We start from the raw sequence: 20,959 nt of genomic DNA, 5'->3' as shown, positions 1-20,959 counted from the left end.
AGTATTTTTATTAATCAGTATGTGGCATCACCTGAGGGCTTGTTAGAAATGAAAATTCTTGGACCTCACTCAGACTGACTCGAGGGACATAGCCATAGCTCCATGGCCATGCCCAGTCTTGGAGAAAAATGTAAAGATCAGGATTTTCTCTTCCAAACCCAAAGTGTTGATAGCAAAAACCCTATGTTGTATAGAAGTGTGATTGTTTCATGCATTAAGTGTTTCCTCCTTATCTAGCTCATCAAAATGAGAATTAGGACATTCAACGGAGGGTCCCATTGGTGATCCGACCTCTTTTATAGCAGCTCTTCCCTATCATGATGCGATATTATTGCTATTTAAACAAAACAAGACTCAATGATGACAAACAACAGAGCAATAGATTTTACACTACTCTTAACAATTGGTGTTTATTTATTAAAAAAATATGTCCCTGTTTAAAAATTCTGATGTTAAAAATATGTGCAGACTTGAAAGCACACATTGTTTCCTTCTAGTCTTTTGTATAACGGTGTGTGTGTTATGTGTCTGTGTGTGTGTGTGTGTGTGTGTGTGTGCAAGGGTGTATGTTTTCCTACTGGGCATATAATCTCACCAGATACACAAAAATATACCCACCCACCGCCCCCACACACACACAGATATAAATACTTTTTTTTTTTAAACCCTAACAGGTTTACTCATAGACATTTTCGTTTATATTCGTAATGGCTTTTCAGGTCAGTCCTAGAGATATACCTCCTTATGTATACCTATTACAGATTATTTCTCTCTATGGAAAAATTGAACCACTATTTATCTATTTCTCTATTGATGGGCATTTAGATAATTTTTAATTTTTCTAATTTTTTCTATTATGAAAAATGCAATCAGTGAATATCTGTATACATGTAGATTATACACTTGATATAGCATTACTGAAGGCATGAGTCCAGAAATACAAATAATGGGACATAGGGAGTGGTTGGGAATTTTCAATCATGCAGCTTCTCACATAAAGACTAGGTTAGTATTTTCTATGGGGTGCTCCTTAAAGGAAGATTCACAGGCCTACGTGAGACCTATTGAATAATAGCTCCAGGAAGAACATAGAAGAGTAATAAATGATAAAATACTCAGATATAAAATAAAGTATAAAATCACTGAGTAGTAATAGAGAATAAAGGAAGAAACAGACGTGAACAGTATAAAGTCCTTGCCTAGATGACTCTCTGAATGGTTCCAGAAGTTCCTCGTTATATCTGCCTTTAATGTTCACATATGAGTTTTTATACTCTCCTTGGAGTCATTAATTCTAAGTACATAGAATTAATGTATGTACTTTCTCTGGGAAGCAGACAGATCTGGATGATTATGATGGTGGCAATACGGGAATCTCTAAGGGGAACTAAAGCTAAGAGAGGGAACAAGACCCGTGCCTTGAGGCATATTTGAGGCACCAGATGACCAGGGTAGAGACCCAGAAGAAACTCAGCCTCATGCATACTGGCCTGATAATCAGGGCAGTTGTGTGCTGAACTACTAGGTCACCTGGCTAAGCGGGGCTAAGAGCTGGGCTTTTGTTCACTACAGAGCCTAGAACGTTGTGCTGTCAAAAATATGGAAGAAGGAAGAGGCACAATCCCTGGATAACTGTTGCACTAGACACACTCCTCGCTTGGTGGAAGTTTCAGTTTCTTAAGAGTCTCAATCCTGTCACTTTCTCTCTGCTTCTCCTTCTCTGAATAATTGCAATGACTTTCAGAAAGCTAGTTTATTACAGAAACTACAATGAGAGGCAAATTATATTAAGGGAATCAAAAGTTATTGAACAGATATATGTTAAGTTCTAGGAAATTTTGTGGGAAACAAAGGTTTCTAGCATTTGGAGCAATGAAAATGATGTGGTTTCCTGGAGAAGAGGAAGACAGGAAGAGAGATGCTCATACATGAAAACTGGAAGCCAAGACTTTGGTAGACCTGGAGCCTATTCCTGAATCATCATAAAGTCTCCATGGTTAATAGTTGCATGTGTAAAGAAATGGACACAATCCAACATCCGTGACACATGTGAGTCATTTCTACTGACCAACAAGAGTTTATTATGTGTATCAGGAACTAGCAGAAACAGCATCTAGAGCCTCAGAGAAACCCATGAACATATCCCCAAAAGGCTAGGATTTCCTCCTGCCCATCAGCTTCCCCAGGCCCCTCTTCATGTCTTTGTTTCTCAGACTGTAAATGAAAGGATTGAGCATGGAGGACAGAACTGTGTAGACAATTGTTGCCACTCGGTCCTGAACAGTGTAGCTGGACAAGGGCTGTAAATAGACATAAAAGATGCTTCCATAAAACAGAATCACCACAGTCAAGTGGGAGCCACAGGTGGAGAAGGCTTTGCATTTCCCAGCAGTTGAGGGGATCCTGAGAACTGCTACGAGGATTCGCACATACGAGAAAACAATGCATAGGAAGGGTGTCACCCAAAACACCAGCCCTTCTGTCTTTATTGTGAGATCATTGACAAATATGGAGGAGCAGGACAATTTCAGCAGAGGGTTGATGTCGCAGAGGAAGTGGTGGACAACATTGGAGTCACAGAAGGTGAGCTGATTCAGCAGAAGTATGTGTAGGAGTGAGTGGAGGTGAGGCAATGAGCAAGAGATGGCCACTAGCAGGACACAGCGGTGGTGGCTCATGGTGGTGACATAGTGGAAGGGATCACAGATGGCCACATAGCGGTCATAGGCCATGGCTGCCAGAAGGCAATTATCAGTGTTGCCCAGAGCATACATGAAATACATCTGGGTCAGACACCCAGCATAGGAGATGGTCTTCTTCTCTGACAAGAAGTTCACTAGCATCCTGGGGACAATGGTTGTTGTATACCAAATGTCAGTGAAAGACAGGACACTCAAGAAGACATACATGGGGGTGTGCAGTTGGGGGTCAGAGCGGATGGCCAGGATGATGAGCAGGTTCCCTGTTATGGTGACCAGGTATATGATGAGGAAGAGGATGAAGAGTGGCTTCTGGTCCTCAGGCCGGGAGGAGAGTCCCAAGAGGATGAACTCAGAAACACTGCTGGTTTGGTTGAGTCTTTCCATTGACTTGGGTCTAGTTAGATACAAGAAGGTTTGTTATTTATCATGCTCCAGTTCCATAGCCCAAATCACAAGGACCCAGCAAGTCTTTGTTTCCTCTGTTTGGTCGCTATTGGCAGCTGTGCTGGGAAAGCTTGTTACCCTCGTGGTCTTTGATGTGGTCCTCTGTTCCCAAATCCATGTTATCATAAGTGTCTTATGTTGAAACCAGGAGGAACAGAAGAAGAGTTTTCCTTTAGAAACCTCTAATTCAAGTTCCTTAGTTCCTAGTCTGGGAAATCTAGGAAGTTCCTATTGCTGGGAATACAGCAATAGAACAGAAATTCTTGCCTTTATGTAATTCATGTAGCTTGGCTGATAGATCAGATTATTACAAACAGTGTATGTAATATAATATCAAATAATGATACATTTGTTAAAACATAGGGTATTAATAATGTAAGAGATCATTGGGGGTGGGGAGTATTTTAGATACTGAAGTCATAGGACCCTCATTCTTTATCAAAGCAAATTCAGTTGTTATAAAATTAAACTTTATCTTTGCATGTCTTCAATAGAAATAAGCATTTGCCAAAATAATCAGCAGGGAATATCTGAGAGGAATGTTGAACCCAGTTCAACACTGTTTCTTTCCTTGTCTGGACACAGAATGAGAGGTTCACCCTCCTTAGATCACGGCATGCCGTCATCAGTCTGTGCAAGTCTCCCCTCTTTTGTAAATCGTTTTTCCTTTCATTAATCCCCTGTCCTAAACCACGTTTGTACAGAAGGGCATCCGTTGTTAACTATTCAATTCATGTTTTAAAATTTCTTCTCTCACATATTTATTCAAAGATATCTTTGAGAAACATGTAAGTATGTGTTTTGCAGTCATACCCAGTTACCTAATAATGGACATTAAAATTGCCTCTCTTTCTTGCTACTACAAAATACTCTATAATGATAGATCTTACATCAGCAAATGTTCTTTAAAGAAATTTTTTAGAGCCAGCATATTCATCCATACTATGTGAATTACATATTACATCAGAAGTTTCAAACATTTTGAGACATTGGTTATTTATAAATTCTTGGTTACCACAAAAATCCCTACAATGAATATACTTATATCATTAAAGTGTTTAAACTAATTTTCAGAGGCAGTGCATTCTCTAGTACATTTTAAATGGACATATTGCACTGGAACTTTAAGGCATTTTAAAGCCTTATGCGCGTGTGTGTGCTCAGTTGTTCAGTCATGTCCAACTCATTGAGGCCCCATGGACTACAGCCGGCCAGGCTCCTTTACCCATGGAATTTTCCAGGCAAGAATATTGGAGTGAGGTGCTATTCCCTTCTCTGGGAGATCTTCCCAGGGATTAAATCCACGTCTCTTACACCTCCTGCACTCACAGGCAGATCCTTTACCACTAGCAAAACCTGGGAAGCCCTTAAACTCTTATATATTAATTTATTTAACATTGTTAAATTAATATGTTGCTTCATTTACAATTAACTGCTCTTATTCTAAGTTATCAAACATCTTTAAACTTAAAATACTTCATGTATAACATTGGACTCAAATATTCACATTCTCATGAAGATTTAGTGAAATAACGCGTGAAAACACTTAGAAGAGAGACAAGCATATTGTCAGCATGCAGGAGAAGCTCTTGATCCTCATCAGTCCCTGTGTTGCCTTGCTTTATCTTCTATTTCTTGATGTTCTCAAAATCAATTAATTTATGTACATAAAGTATCACATCTCTCACTGCCAAATTGTCTGACTAATTTCAGGATTTTGCAAGTTTTTAATGGAAGGAATATTTGTTTATGCATTGAATAATTGGATTAATTGGTAATTAAAGTTAATAATAATGACCAATATTTGTGAGTAAGTATTATGTACCAAGTTTATATTAAGTAACCTACTAAATCCTAAGGAATTATGAAGCATTTTAAGAGACTGAGGCTTACAGCGTTGAAGTGGTTTGCTGAAGTTCACTAAGGACATTAAGGCTCCCTTGATAGCTCAGTTGGTAAAGAATCCACCTGCAATGTGGGAGACCTGGGTTCAATCTCTGGATTGGGAAGATCCTCTGGAGAAGGGAAAGTCTACCCACTCCAGTATTCTGGCCTGGATAATTCCATGGACTGTATAGTCCATGGGGTTGCAAAGAGTCAGACATGACTGAGTGACTTTCATTTTCACTTTCAAGGATGTGAAGAGCAATCAGTATTTGAACTCCAAGCTGGCTCACTGTAAGTTTATGCTCTCCAGTATTATGCCACCCCTCCTCTAGGTTTGATATGTAAATTGTCTATAACAATCAACATAGGCAGTTTTAATTGTTTTGACAATTTCCTACACAGTTTGCCCTTCTGTCCTCCTTATCTGACACACTTTCTTCTCCCATATTCAGAATTTATCCTTGTATTTGCTAGAGAGGTGGCCTATCTTTCTGTGTTGTAGTGTAATTTGAAAATAAGAATATCCATGATTAACTAGCCAATCAGGTGGAAAAAATTGGCCATGTATTACTGGGGCATGTCTGGTGTGTGGAGCTGGTGTTGTGCAGTGGACAGTGTCCTCTGGTGAAGACAAAAAGTGAGGGGTTTGATTCATCCTGCCTCACCTGCTCACAAGCTGGTTCCTGATGTTTTATGAATAACAAGGGAGACACTATGTCTGTAAAGCAGTACATCACACACAGATCAATATTCAAAAGTGAGTCATTTGTGAAAGGGCTGCCTAGGGAATATGCAATACAAAAATTAGTGGAGATTTGGTAAATTAATGGGGTTGGTTGCTGTAGGTCAGAGAAGTGAGGAGCACCCAGGTTGAAGACAAGAAAAGAGGAGGAAAGTTTTTGACTTGACTATTCTAAAAGCAGAGGGTGAGTGGATCAGGCTGAGACTTCAATCTTTTTTTTTTTTTTTCTCTTTCTACTGCTGAGGTTTTGTTTCCATAAAAACAAATGGTATATATGGCCTAGAAGTCCAAATGGATGGACTTAAAACCAAATTCCAGAAGGGAGTTTTACCTCCCTGGACCTATGACTTCTTAAACCATGAAATATTTGGAAATATTGGAAAAGAGTAAGGTACCAAACTGGGCTGGAGTAGCCAAGTGAGTGGCCAGCTTCTGAAGCTCACCTCGACATCCCGATGCTTTTGTTTCCTTCCCAGCCACTGCAGAAGATGATGTGCACCACATCTGTTAATCAGGTCAAGTCTGCTTCTCAGCCAAAGTTCAGCTTCCTCATAAGTCTCCCATGAACTTCTGGACTGATCGACAAGGAGACAAGCAGGGATAGAGGAGGATATGATATACTACTCCAAAGGGGTAACATGTTTCCCTTCCCTGACCTCAACCCCCACTTCTTTCCTAACACTTGGTCCCTAGCTCGCTATTGCTTCTGCCAGCTCCAGATCTCAGAAGGCAGAGATGCTCTGACTCAAGTGGGAGGACTCTCCTGATTGAGGAAGCCCAGCCAGCTTCTCATGAGTCTGAGGTCTGCTCTGCTGGCCTCTGGGGTGCTTGTTAGGCTGAGGGAGTTGAGGTGTGATGACCTCTCTGGAGAGTTTGTCCTGGGATCTCTGTAGGCAGAGAAAGCAGAATGGTAATCACAGCCAGCACTGCTGACTCCAAGGGGACGCGGGACCTTTGAGATTTCCTGTTCAGATGTTGGGACTAATCTCAGATCTTCTGAACCTCAGTGCACTATTTCATGGGCCTGTTTCAGTTTCCCCAACTGATATGCTTTATCAAGGATGGACAACTACTCATTGGGGTGAATATTTATTTGTTTTAATTGGAGGCTAATTGCTTTACAATATTGTATTGGTTTTGCCATACATCAACATTCAACGTGGACCAAGGTGTATTCTAGATCCTGGCAGGTCATCGGTTAATATATTGAAGGTTAACGGTTTCGGGGAATGCACAGGTAGATCTATGTGCTTTCAGTGTCTGTGCTTTCCAGTATCTGGGTTGGCATGTGGACTAGACATTTTTCCATGTGGTATGCAGTTAACATTTATGTATGTTTAAAACCCAGAGCCATGCAAAGGATATTGTCATATGTAGCAAATGGTGTTGGATAAAAATGCATGTGTTTTCAAATTTTAGTCTCAGAGCACTGTTTGAAGTTCAGTGTTGAGGAAAATAGATATTTATTAGAATACTGCCCTTTTCTGTTAGTTGTTACATTTAAAAAGTTACTTAGCCTTTTGAAGCCTCAGGTTGTTCCTTTACTAAATGAGGGAAAAACTGCTTCTTGGCATGAAAATTGAAGAGAAAATTAACTTTTGAATTTTATTCAGAAAATATTGTGTATTTTGGTAAACATTATCCATAGCAAAGTTATAGGAAAGAAGGTAAGAAAAAAAAAAGAAAAAAGAAGGTACATTTGGCTACCACCCTCAAAATAAGCCACTGCCTCATGCAATACCCATGGGTCCTTTTCCTTTGTGGTGAATTTATTTTTAAACTTTCGTCTACATATCAAGAATAAATAATGTAGAGACAGAAGCTCCTGACTTTGGATTTTGTCTCCTCCACTTACTATTCATGTGTCTGTCTTTCTATTCATTTATCCTCTTGACAAGTGTTATTTATTTATTCCAGCTTTATTGAGATATAATGGACATATGACACTGTTTAAGGTGTCCAACACAGTGATTTGATAGTTGTTTTTATTACAGAATGATTACCACAATAATGGTAGTTAACATGCATAAAAGTTGGGTTTTTGTTCACTACAGAGCCTAGAACATTCTGCTGTCAAAAATATGGAAGAAGGAAGAGGCACAATCTCTGTATAACTGTTGCAATAGACACACTCCTCGCTTGGTGGAAATTTCAGTTTTTTAAGTCTCTATTGTCACCGTCTCTTTAATTACTGCAATGATTTTAAAAAAGCTAGTTCATTACAGAAATTACATTGAAACTCAAATTATATTAAGAGAATCAAAAGTTATCAAACAGGTGTATGTTCTAGGAAATTTTGTGGAAAACAAAGGTTTCAACAGCATTTGGAGCAATGAAGAATTGCGGTTTCCTGGAGAAGAGGAAGGCAGAAGGAGAGTTGCAGATATATGAAAACTGGAAGCCAAGATTTTGGTAGACCTGGAGCCTATTCGTGAATCATCATAAAGTCTCCACGGTTAGGAGTTGCATGTGTAAAGAAGTGGGTGTAACCCAACATCCATGACCCTTTGAGTCATATCTACTGACCTACAAGAGTTTATTATGTGTATCAAGAACCAGCAGACAGGATATGGAGCCTCAGAGAAACCCTTGAAAATATCCCCAAAAGGCTAGGTTTTCCTCCTTCTGGCTAGGATTTCCTCCTGCCCATCAGCTTCCCCAGGCCCCTCTTCATGTCTTTGTTTCTCAGACTGTAAATGAAAGGGTTGAGCATGGAGGACAGGACTGTGTAGACAATTGTTGCCACTCGGTCCTGAACAGTGTAGCTGGACAAGGGCTGTAAATAGACATAAAAGATGCTTCCATAAAACAGAATCACCACAGTAAAGTGGGAGCCACAGGTGGAGAAGGCTTTGCGTTTCCCTGCAGCTGAGGGGATCCTGAGAACTGCTACGAGGATTCGCACATACGAGAAAACAATGCATAGGAAGGGGGTCACCCAAAACACCAGCCCTTCTGTCTTTATTGTGAGATCATTGACAAATATGGAGGAGCAGGACAATTTCAGCAGAGGGTTGATGTCACAGAAAAAGTGGTGGACCACATTGGAGTCACAGAAGGTGAGCTGATTCAGCAGAAGTATGTGCAGGAGTGAGTGAAGGTGAGGCAGTGAGCAGGAGAAGGCCACCAGCAGGACACAGGGGCGGCGGCTCATGATGGTGACATAGTGGAAGGGGTCACAGATGGCCACATAGCGGTCATAGGCCATGGCTGATAGAAGATAACTATCAGTGTTGCCCAAGGCATATGTAAAATACATCTGGGTCAGACATCCAGCATAGGAGATGGTTTTCTTCTCTGACAGGAAATTCACCAGCATCCTGGGGACAATGGTTGTTGAGAAGCAAATGTCAATGAAAGACAGGAAACTCAAGAAGAAATACATGGGGGTGTGCAGTTGGGGGTCAGAACGGATGGCCAGGATGATGAGCAGGTTCCCTGTTATGGTGACCAGGTATATGATGAGGAAGAGGATAAAGAGTGGCTTCTGGTCCTCTGGCCGCGAGGAAAGTCCCAGGAGAATGAACTCAGAGACACTGCTGGTTTGATTGAGTCTTTCCATTGATTTTGGTCTAGTTAGATACAAGAAGGTTTGTTATTTATCATGCTTCAGTTCCACAGCCCAAAGTACAAGAACCCAGCAAGTCTTTGTTGTCCTCTATTTGGGCACTATTAGCAGCTGTGCTGGGAAAGCTTGTTACCCTCTTGGTCCTTTGATGTGGTCCTCCCTTCCCAAATCCATGTCATCATAAGGGCCTTTTGATGAAACCTGAAGGAAGAGAAGAAGGGTTTTCCTTTAGAAACCATCACAGCTGGACCCCTTGATTCAAGTTCCTTAGTTCCTTGTCTACAGAATCTGTGTCCCTGCTGGGAATACAGCAATAGAACATAAATTCCTGCCTTTGTGTAATTCATGTAGCTTGGGTGATAAGTCAGATGATCACAAACAGTATATGTAATACAATATCAGGTAGTGATAAATACACGTAGTGGTACAGAATACATTAAGGATGTATATTGTCACCCAGCTTATTTAACTTATATGCAGAGTACATCATGCAAAATGCCGGGTTGGATGAAGCATAAGCTGGAATCAAGATTGCTGGGAGAAATATCAATAATCTCAGATACACAGATGATACAACCTTTATGGCAGAAAGTGAAGAGAAACTAAAGGGCCTTTTGATGACATTGGAACAAGAGAGTGAAAAAGCTGACTTAAAACTCAACATTCAAGAAATTAAGATCATAGTATCCAGTCCCATCACTTCATGGAAAATAGATGGGAAAACAGTGGAAACAGTGACAGACTTAATTTTCTTGGGTTCCAAAATCACTGCAGATGGTGACTGCAGCCATGAAATGAAAAGATGGTTGTTCCTTGGAAGAAAAGCTATGACCAATCTAGACAGTGTATCAAAAAGCAGAGATATTACTTTACTAGGTCCACCTAGTCAAAGGTATTGTTTTCCTAGTAAACATGTATGGATGTGAGAGTTGGACTATAAAGAAAGCTGAGCACCAAAGTATTGATGTTTTTAAACTGTGGTGTTGGAGAAGATTCTTGAGAGTCCCTTGGACTGCAAGGAGATCCAACCAGTCAATCCTAAAGGAAATCAGTCCTGAATATTCATTGGAAGGACTGATGTTGAAGCTGAAACTCCAATACTTTGGCCACCTGATGTGAAGAACTGACTCATTGGAAAAGACCCTGATGCTGGGAAAGATTGAAGGCAGGAGGAGAAGAGACAACCGAGGATGAGATGGTTGGATAGCATCACGAACTGGATGGACATGTGTTTGAGCAAGCTTTGGGTGTTGGTGATGGTCAGGGAAGCCTGGCGTGCTGCAGTCCATAAGGTCGCAAAGAGTTGGACATAACTGAGGAACTGAACTAAACTGAACTGAGTGATACACTTTTTAAAAAATAGGGTATTATTAGTATAAACAGATAGAGATCATTGGAGGTGGGGAGTATTTTATTTTATTTTTCACTTTCTTTTTTTAATATAAATTTATTTATTTTAATTGGAGGCTAATTACTTTACAATATTGTATTGGTTTTGCAATACATCAACATGAAGGACCCCCATTCCTCACCAAAGCAAATTCAGTTTGCTTTGCATTTCTCCTATTGAAATAAGCATTTGCCAAAATAATCAACAGTGAATCTGAGAGGAATATTGAATCCAATTCAACAGTGGTTTTTCCTTGTTTGGACACAGAATGAAAAGTTCTTAACCTTTCAAAGGTTAAACCCTCATGAAGATTTAGTGAAATAATGCATGAAAACACTTAGAAGAGAGAAAAGCATATAGTCAGCATGCAGGAGAAGCTGTTGGTCCTCATCAGCCCCTGTGTCACCTTCCTTTATCTTCTATTTCCTGATGTTCTGAAAATCAACTAATTTATGTACGTCAAGTATCACATCCCTCACTGCCAAACTGTCTGGCTAATTTCAGGATTTGGCAGGTTTTTATGGAAACAATATTTGTTCATGCATTGAAGAATTGGATGAATCAGTAATTAAAGCCAATAATAATGACCAATATTTATGAGTAAGTATTATGTACCAAGCTCATTCTAAATATGCCATTAGATCCCAAGGAATTATGAAGCATTTCAGGAGACTAAGGCTTCCAGAGGTGAAGTGGTTTGCTAAAGGTCACTAAGGATGTGAGAAGCAATCAAGTTTGAACTCTAAGCTGGCTCACTCTAAGTTTATGCTCGCCAGCGTTAAGCTTCCCCTCCTCTAGTTATGCTATGTTAATTGTCTATCACCATCAACATAGGCACTGTTTTTATTGTTCTGAAAATTTCCTACTTGAATTGCCCTTGTACCCTCTGACACACTTTCTTCTCCCATACTTAGAATTTATCCTTGTATTTGCTAGAGAGGTGGCCTATCTTTCTGTGTTGTAGAGATAGTGGAATTCGAAAATGTGAATATCCATGATTAACTAGCCAAATCGGATAGAAAAAATTGGCCATGTATGACTGGGGCATGTCTGGTGTGTGGAGCTGGTGTCGTGCAGTGGACAGTGCCCTGTGGTGAAGACAAAAAGTGAGGGGTTTGATTCATCCTGCATCACCTGCTCACAAGCTGGTTCCTGATGTTTTATGAATAACAAGGGAGACACTATGTCTGTAAAGCAGTACATCACACACAGATCAATATTCAATAGTGAGTCATTTGTGAAAGGGCTTCCTGGGGAATGTGCAATACAAAAATTAGTGGAGATTCGGTGAATTAATGGAATGGATTGCTCTAGGTCAGAGAAGTGAGGAATACTCAGGCTGATGACTAGAAACAAGGAGGAAGATTTCTGATTGGAGAATCAGGAAGAATATTTTACAAGCAGAGGGTGAGTGGATCAGGCCAAGACTATAATTGTTTTTTTTTTTTTTTCCTCTTTTCTTTCTACTGGTATGGTTTTGTTTCCATAAAAGCAAATGGTATATATGGCCTAGAAGTCCAACTGGATGGACTTAAGACCAAATTCCATAAGAGAGTTTTACCTCCCTGGACCTATGACTTCTCAGTCCATGAAATATTTGAAAGTATCAGGGAGGAAAGAGTAAGGTACCAAACTGGGCTGGAGTAGCCAAGGGAGTGACCGGCTTCTGAAGCTCACCTCCACATCCCGATGCTTTTGCTTCCTTCCCAGCCTCTGCAGAAGATGATGTGCACCACGTCTGTTAATCAGGTCGAGTCTGCTTCTCAGCCCAAGTTCAGGTTCTGCATGAGTCTCCCACGAACTTCTGGACTGATCAACAAGGAGAGAAGCAGGGAGGAGGAGCTGAGATACTACTCCAAAGGGATAACACGTTTCCCTTCCCTGACCTCAACCCCCACTTCTTTCCTAACACCTGGTCCCTGGTTCACTGCTGCTTCAGCCAGCTCCAGATCTCAGAAGGCAGAGATGCTCTGACTCAAGTGGGAGGACTCTCCTGACTGTGGAAGCCCAGCCAGCTTCTCATGAATGTCAGATCTGCTCTGCTGGCCTCTGGGGTGCTTGTTAGGCTGAAGGAGTTGAGGTGTGATGACCTCTCTGGAGAGTTTGTCCTGGGATCTCTGTAGGCAGAGAAAGCAGAAGAGGAATCACAGCCAGCTCTGCTGACTCCAAGGGGACAGGGGACCCTTGAGATTTTCTTTTTAGATGTTGGGACTAATCTCAGAGCTTCTGAACCTCAGTGCACTATCTCATGGGCCTGTTTCAGTTTCCCCAACTGATATGCTTTATCAAGGATGGACAACTACTCATTGGGGTGAATATTTTTATTTTAGGAGATTAAAATGTGGTCCAAGGTATATTCTAGATCCTGGCAGGTCATAGGTTAATATATTGGAAGGTTAATGCTTTGGGGGAGTGCACTGGTAGATCTATGTGCTTTCAGTGTCTGTGCTTTCCAGTATCTGGGTTGGCATGTGGACTAGACATTTTTCCATGTGGTGTGCAGTTAACATTTATGTATGTTTAAAGCCCAGAGCCATGCAAAGGATATTGTCATATGTAGCAAATGGATGTTGGATAAATATGCATGTGTTTTCAGAGTTTAGTCTCAGAGCACTGTTTGAAGTTTAGTGTTGAGGAAAGAGATATTTATTAGAATACTGCCCTTTTCTGTTGGTTGTTACATTTAAGAAGTTACTTAGCCTTTAGAAGCCTCGGATTCTTCCTTGACAAAATGAGGGTAAAACTGCTTCTTGGCATGAAAATTGAAGAGAAAATTAACTTTTGAATTTTATTCAGAGAATGCTGTGTATTTCGGTAAACATTATCCATAGTAAAGTTATAGGAAAGAAGGTACATTCGGCTACCACCCTCAAAATAAGCCACTGCCTCATGCAATACCCGTGGGTCTTTTCCTTTGTGGTGAACTTATTTTTAAACTTTCATCTCCGTATCAAAAATAAATAATATAGAGACAGTCTTGGCTTTGGATTTTGTCTCCTCCACTTACTATTCATGTGTCTGTCTTTCTATTCATTTATCCTCTTGACAAGTGTTATTTATTTATTCCAGCTTTATTGAGATATAATGGACATATGCCACTGTTTAAGGTGTCCAACACAGTAATTTGATAGATGTTTTTATTACAGAATGATTACCACAATAATGATAGTTAACATGCACAAAAGTTGGGTTTTTGTTCACTATAGAGCCTAGAACATTCTGCTGTCAAAAATATGGAAGAAGGAAGAGGCACAATCCCTGGATAATTGTTGTGCTAGACACACTCCTCGCTTGGTGGAAGTTTCAGTTTTTTAAGTCTCTGTCTTGTCACCATCTCTGTCTAGTTGCTTCTTTTTTCTAAATTATTGCAACGATTTTCAAAAAGCTAGTTCATTACAGAAATTACATTGAGACTCAAATTATATTAAGAGAATCAAAAGTTATCGAACAGATGTATGTTCTAGGAAATTTTGTGGAAAACAGAGGTTTCAAAAGCATTTGGAGCAATGAAAAAGATGTGGTTTCCTGGAGAAGAGGAAGGCAGAAGGAGAGTTGCAGATATATGAAAGCTGGAAGCCAAGGTTTTGGTAGACCTGGAGCCTATTCCTGAATCATCATAAAGTCTCCACGGTTAGTAGTTGCATGCATAAAGAAGTGGGTGCAACCCAACATCCATGACCCTTTGAGTCATATCTACTGACCTACAAGAGTTTATTATGTATATCAAGAACCAGCAGAAACAGGATATAGAGCCTCAGAGAAACCCATGAATATAACCCCAAAAGGCTAGGTTTTCCTCCTTCCAGCTAGGATTTCCTCCTGCCCATCAGCTTCCCCAGGCCCCTCTTCATGTCTTTGTTTCTCAGACTGTAAATGAAAGGGTTGAACATGGAGGACAGGACTGTGTAGACAATTGTTACCACTCGGTCCTGAACAGTGTAGCTGGACAAGGGCTGTAAATAGACATAAAAGATGCTTCCATAAAACAGAATCACCACAGTCAAGTGGGAGCCACAGGTGGAGAAGGCTTTGCGTTTTCCTGCAGCTGAGGGGATCCTGAGAACTGCTACGAGGATTCGCACATACGAGAAAACAATGCATAGGAAGGGGGTCACCCAAAACACCAGCCCTTCTGTCTTTAATGTGAGATCATTGACAAATATGGAGGAGCAGGACAATTTCAGCAGAGGGTTGATGTCACAGAAAAAGTGGTGGACAACATTGGAGTCACAGAAGGTGAGCTGATTCAGCAGAAGTATGTGCAGGAGTGAGTGAAAGTGTGGCAATGAGCAGGAGAAGGCCACCAGCAGGACACAGGGGTGGCGGCTCATGATGGTGACATAGTGGAAGGGGTCACAGATGGCCACATAGCGGTCAAAGGCCATGGCTGATAGAAGATAACTATCAGTGTTGCCCAAGGCATATGTAAAATACATCTGGGTCAGACATCCAGCATAGGAGATGGTTTTCTTCTCTGACAGGAAATTCACCAGCATCCTGGGGACAATGGTTGTTGAGAAGCAAATGTCAATGAAAGACAGGACACTCAAGAAGAAATACATGGGGGTGTGCAGTTGGGGGTCAGAACGGATGGCCAGGATGATGAGCAGGTTCCCTGTTATGGTGACCAGGTATATGATGAGGAAGAGGATAAAGAGTGGCTTCTGGTCCTCTGGCTCCGAGGAAAGTCCCAGGAGAATGAACTCAGAGACACTGCTGGTTTGATTGAGTCTTTCCATTGATTTTGGTCTAGTTAGATATTAGAAGGTTTGTTACTTATCATGCTTCAGTTCCACAGCCCAAAGTACAAGAACCCAGCAAGTCTTTGTTGTCCTCTATTTGGGCACTATTAGCAGCTGTGCTGGGAAAGCTTGTTACCCTCTTGGTCCCTTGATGTGGTCCTCCCTTCCCAAATCCATGTCATCATAAGGGCCTTATGATGAAACCTGAAGGAAGAGAAGAAGGGTTTTCCTTTAGAAACCATCACAGCTGGACCCCTTGATTCAAGTTCCTTAGTTCCTTGTCTACAGAATCTGTGTCCCTGCTGGGAATACAGCAGTAGAACAGAAATTCTTGCCTTTGTGTAATTCATGTAGCTTGGGTGATAAGTCAGAGGATCACAAACAGTATATGTAATACAATATCAGGTAGTGATAAATAGACGTAGCAGTATAGAATACATTAAGGATGTATATTGTCACCCAGCTTATTTAACTTATATGCAGAGTACATCATGCAAAATGCCGGGTTGGATGAAGCATAAGCTGGAATCAAGATTGCTGGGAGAAATATCAATAATCTCAGATACACAGATGATATAACCTTTATGGCAGAAAGTGAAGAGAAACTAAAGGGCCTTTTGATGACATTGGAACAAGAGAGTGAAAAAGCTGACTTAAAACTCAACATTCAAGAAATTAAGATCATAGTATCCAGTCCCATCACTTCATGGAAAATAGATGGGAAAACAATGGAAACAGTGACAGACTTAATTTTCTTGGGTTCCAAAATCACTGCAGATGGTGATTGCAGCCATGAAATGAAAAGATGGTTGTTCCTTGGAAGAAAAGCTATGACCAATCTAGACAGCGTATTAAAAAGCAGAGATATTACTTTACTAGGTCCACCTAGTCAAAGGTATTGTTTTCCAGGTAATCATGTATGGATGTGAGAGTTGGACTATAAAGAAAGCTGAGCACCAAAGAATTGATTTTTCTGAACTGTGGTGTTGGAGAAGATTCTTGAGAGTCCCTTGGACTGCAAGGAGATCAAGCCAGTCAATCCTAAAGGAAATCAGTCCTGAATATTCATTGGAAGGACTGATGTTGAAGCTGAAACTCCAATACTTTGGCCACCTGATGTGAAGAACTGACTCATTGGAAAAGACCCTGATGCTGGGAAAGATTGAAGGCAGGAGGAGAAGAGGACAACTGAGGATGAGATGGTTCTATAGCATCACAAACTGGATGGACATGAGTTGGAGCAAGCTCTGGATGTTGGTGATGGACAGGGAAGCCTGGCGTGCTGCAGTCCATAAGGTCGCAAAGACTTGGACATGACTGAGGAACTGAAGTGAATTGAACTGAACTGAGTGGTACATTTGTTATAAAATAGGGTATTATTAATATAAACAGAGATCATTGGAGGTGGGGAGTATTTTATTTTATTTTTCACTTTCTTTTTTAATATAAATTTATTTATTTTCATTGGAGGCTAATTACTTTACAATATTGTATTGGTTTTGCAATACATCAACATGAAGGACCCCCATTCCTCACCAAAGCAAATTCAGTTTGCTTTGCATTTCTCCTATTGAAATAAGCATTTGCCAAAATAATCAACAGTGAATATCTGAGAGGAATATTGAATCCAATTCAACAGTAGGTTTTCCTTGTTCGGACACAGAATGAAAAGTTCTTAACCTTTCAAAGGTTAAACCCTCCTTAACTCATGGCATGCTATCATCAGTTTGTGCAAGTCTCCCCTCTTTCCTAAATCATTCTTCCCTTCATTAATCCCCTGTCCTAAACCACTTTTGTACAGAAGGGCATCCTTTGTTAACTATACAATTCATGTCTTAAAATTTCTTCTCTATTTATTTAAAGACACCTATGAGAAACATGTAAATATGTGTCTTCCAGTCACACTCAGGACATCCAGCCTTATGTGTGTGTGTGTGTGATCAGTTGCTCAGTCATGTCCAACTCACTGAGGCCCCAAGGACTGTAGACTGCCAGGCTCCTTTGCCCATGGAATTTTCCAGGCAAGAATACTGGAGTGAGGTGCCATTCCCTTCTCAGGGAGATCATCCCAGGGATTGGATCCACGTCTCTTTCAACTCCTGCACTGGCAGGCAGATCCTTTACCACGAGTGCAACCTGGGAAGGCCTTAAAGTCATATATTACATACTAATTTATTGATATATTAATTTATTTAACAGTGTTAAATTAATATATTACTTCATTTACAGTTAGCTGCTCATATTTTTATATGTAATTAAACATCTTTAAACCTCAAGTACTTCATGTGTCATATAGGACACAAATATTCACATTCTCATGAAGACTTAGTGAGATAACGCATGAAAACATTTAGAAGAGTGGTCAGCATGCAGGAGAAGCTGTTGGTCCTCATCAGCCCCTGTGTCACCTTCCTTTATCTTCTATTTCCTGATGTTCTGAAAATCAACTAATTTATGTACGTCAAGTATCACATTCCTCACTGCCAAATTGTCTGGCTAATTTCAGGATTTGGCAGGTTTTTATGGAAACAATATTTGTTCATGCATTGAAGAATTGGATGAATCAGTAATTAAAGCTAATAATAATGACCAATATTTATGAGCAAGTGTTATGTACCAAGCTTATTCTAAACATGCAACTAAATCCCAAGGAATTATGAAGTATTTCAGGAGACTAAGGCTTACAGAGGTGAAGTGGTTTGCTAAAGGTCACTAAGGATGTGAGAAGCAATCAGGTTTGAACTCTAAGCTTGCTCACTCTAAGTTTATGCTCGCCAGTGTTAGGCTTCCCCTCCTCTAGTTACACTATGTTAATTGTCTATCACCATCAACATAGGCACTGTTTTTATTGTTCTGAAAATTCCCTACTTGAATTGCCCTTGTACCCTCTGACACACTTTCTTCTCCCGTATTCAGAATTTATCCTCGTATTTGCTAGAGAGCTGGCCTATCTTTCTGTGTTGTAGAGACAGTGGAATTTGAAAATGTGAATATCCATGATTAACTAGCCAAATCAGGTGGAAAAAATTGGCTATGTATGACTGGGGCATGTCTGGTGTGTGGAGCTGGTGTCGTGCAGTGGACAGTGCCCTCTGGTGAAGACAAAAAGTGAGGGGTTTGATTCATCCTGCATCACCTGCTCACAAGCTGGTTCCTGATGTTTTATGAATAACAAGGGAGATACTATGTCTGTAAAGCAGTACATCACACACAGATCAATATTCAATAGTGAGTCATTTGTGAAAGGGCTGCCTGGGGAATGTGCAATACAAAAATTAGTGGAGATTCGGTGAATTAATGGGATTGATTGCTCTAGGTCAGAGAAGTGAGGAACACCCAGGCTGATGACTAGAAACAAGGAGGAAGATTTCTGATTGGAGAATCAGGAAGAACATTCTACAAGCAGAGGGTGAGTGGATCAGGCCAAGACTACAATTGTTTTTTTTCCTCTTTTCTTTCTACTGGTATGGTTTTGTTTCCGTAAAAGCAAATGCTATATATGGCCTAGAAGTCCAACTGGATGGACTTAAAACCAAATTCCAAAAGAGAGTATTACATCCCTGGACCTATGACTTCTCAGTCCATGAAATATTTGAAAGTATCAGGGAGGAAAGAGTAAGGTACCAAACTGGGCTGGAGTAGCCAAGGGAGTGGCCGGCTTCTGAAGCTCACCTCCACATCCCGATGCTTTTGCTTCCTTCCCAGCCTCTGCAGAAGATGATGTGCACCACGTCTGTTAATCAGGTCAAGTCTGCTTCTCAGCCCAAGTTCAGCTTCTGCATGAGTCTCCCATGAACTTCTGGACTGATCAACAAGGAGAGAAGCAGGGATGGAGGAGGAGCTGAGATACTACTCCAAAGGGATAACACGTTTCCCTTCCCTGACCTCAACCCCCACTTTCCTAACACCTGGTCCCTGGCTCACTGCTGCTTCAGCCAGCTCCAGATCTCAGAAGGCAGAGATGCTCTGACTCAAGTGGGAGGACTCTCCTGACTGTGGAAGCCCAGCCAGCTTCTCACGAATTTCAGATCTGCTCAGCTGGCCTCTGAGGTGCTTGTTAGGCTGAGGGAGTTGAGGTGTGATGACCTCTCTGGAGAGTTTGTCCTGGGATCCCTGTAGGCAGAGAAAGCAGAATGGAATCACAGCCAGCACTGCTGACTCCAGGGGGACAGGGGACCCTTGAGATTTCCTGTTCAGATGTTGGGACTAATGTCAGATCTTCTGAATCTTAGTGCACTATCTCATGGACATGCTTCAGCTTCCCCAACTATGTTTTATATGGACAAATACTCATGGGGATGAATATTTTTATATTAGGAGATTCAAATCTGGACCAAGCTGTAGTCTAGATCCTGGCAGGTCATAGTTTAATATATTGGAAGGTTAAAGCTTTCAGGGAATGCAGTGGTAGATATACGTGCTTTCAGTGTCTGCGCTTTCCAGTATCTGGGTTGGCATGTGGACTAGATATTTTTCCATGTGGTAGCAGTTAATGCATATGTATGTTTAAAGCCCAGAGCCATGCAAAGGATATTGTCATATGTAACAAATGGGCACTGGATAAAAATACATGTGTTTTCAGAATTTAGTCTTAGAGGAGTGTTTGATGTTTCAGTTCAGTTCAGTTCAGTTCAGTCGCTCAGTCATGTCCGACTCTTTGCGACTCCATGAATCACAGCACGCCAGGCCTCCCTGTCCATCACCAACTCCCGGAGTTCACTCAGACTCGCGTCCATCGAGTCAGTTATGCCATCCAGCCATCTCATCCTCTGTTGTCCTCTTCTCCTCCTGCCCTCAATCCCTCCCATCATCAGAGTCTTTTCCAGTGAGTCAACTCTTCGCATGAGGTGGCCAAAGTACTGGAGTTTCAGCTCCAGCATCATTCCCTCCAAAGAAATCCCGATTTTTAGTGTGGAGGAAAAGAGATATTTATTAGCATACTGCCCTTTTCTGTTAGTAGTTACGTTTAAGAAGTTACTTAGCCTATAGAAACCTCAGTTTCTTCCTTTACTAAATGAGGATAACACGGCTTCTTGGCATGAAAATATGAGAGAAAACTTCATTTTGAATTTTACACAGAAAATCTGGTGTATTTTGGTGAACATCATCCATAGCAAAGTTACAGGTTTTGGCTACTGCCCTCAAAATAAACCACTGCCTCATGCAATACCAATGTGTACTTTTCCTTAGTGGTGAGTTTAGTTTTAAAACTTGAGTCTACATATTAAGAGTAAATGATGTAGAGACAGAAAGTCTTGGCTTTGGGTCTTGTCTTCTCCACTTACTATTCATGTGTCTGTCTTTCTTTCTATTCATTCATCCTCTTGACAAGTATCATTTATTTTTTCCAGCTTTATTGAGATATAATGGACATATAACACTGCTTAAGGTGTCCAACACAGTGATTTGATAGATGTTTTTATTACAAAATGATTGCCACAATAATGATAGTTAACATACACAGTTATGATTTTTGTAGTGACA

General features: G+C 40.8%; 3 protein-coding genes across 3 annotated transcripts; all 3 read right to left on the bottom strand.

Moving 5' to 3' along the window:
• Positions 1-2,153: 2,153 nt before the first annotated feature.
• On the bottom strand, positions 2,154-3,098 carry LOC101112963 (olfactory receptor 1L8-like). Its single transcript, XM_004005663.5, has one exon. The coding sequence runs from the start codon at positions 3,084-3,086 to the stop codon at positions 2,154-2,156; it is 933 nt and encodes a 310-aa protein (XP_004005712.2). The 5' UTR covers positions 3,087-3,098.
• Positions 3,099-8,404: 5,306 nt separating this feature from the next.
• Positions 8,405-9,349, bottom strand: LOC101105228 (olfactory receptor 1L8-like). Its single transcript, XM_004023025.5, has one exon. It carries the CDS (start codon positions 9,335-9,337, stop codon positions 8,405-8,407), a length of 933 nt encoding a protein of 310 aa, XP_004023074.2. The 5' UTR covers positions 9,338-9,349.
• A 5,190-nt stretch (positions 9,350-14,539) lies between these two features.
• On the bottom strand, positions 14,540-15,484 carry LOC114114135 (olfactory receptor 1L8-like). The gene has a single exon (XM_027968328.2). The coding sequence runs from the start codon at positions 15,470-15,472 to the stop codon at positions 14,540-14,542; it is 933 nt and encodes a 310-aa protein (XP_027824129.1). The 5' UTR covers positions 15,473-15,484.
• Positions 15,485-20,959: the final 5,475 nt, after the last annotated feature.

Source organism: Ovis aries, chromosome 3 (assembly GCF_016772045.2).
Source record: "Ovis aries strain OAR_USU_Benz2616 breed Rambouillet chromosome 3, ARS-UI_Ramb_v3.0, whole genome shotgun sequence".
NCBI classification, from domain to species: domain Eukaryota; kingdom Metazoa; phylum Chordata; class Mammalia; order Artiodactyla; family Bovidae; genus Ovis; species Ovis aries.
Note: the sequence above shows the minus strand (reverse complement) of the source record. Positions and strands in the feature narration are given on the sequence as shown.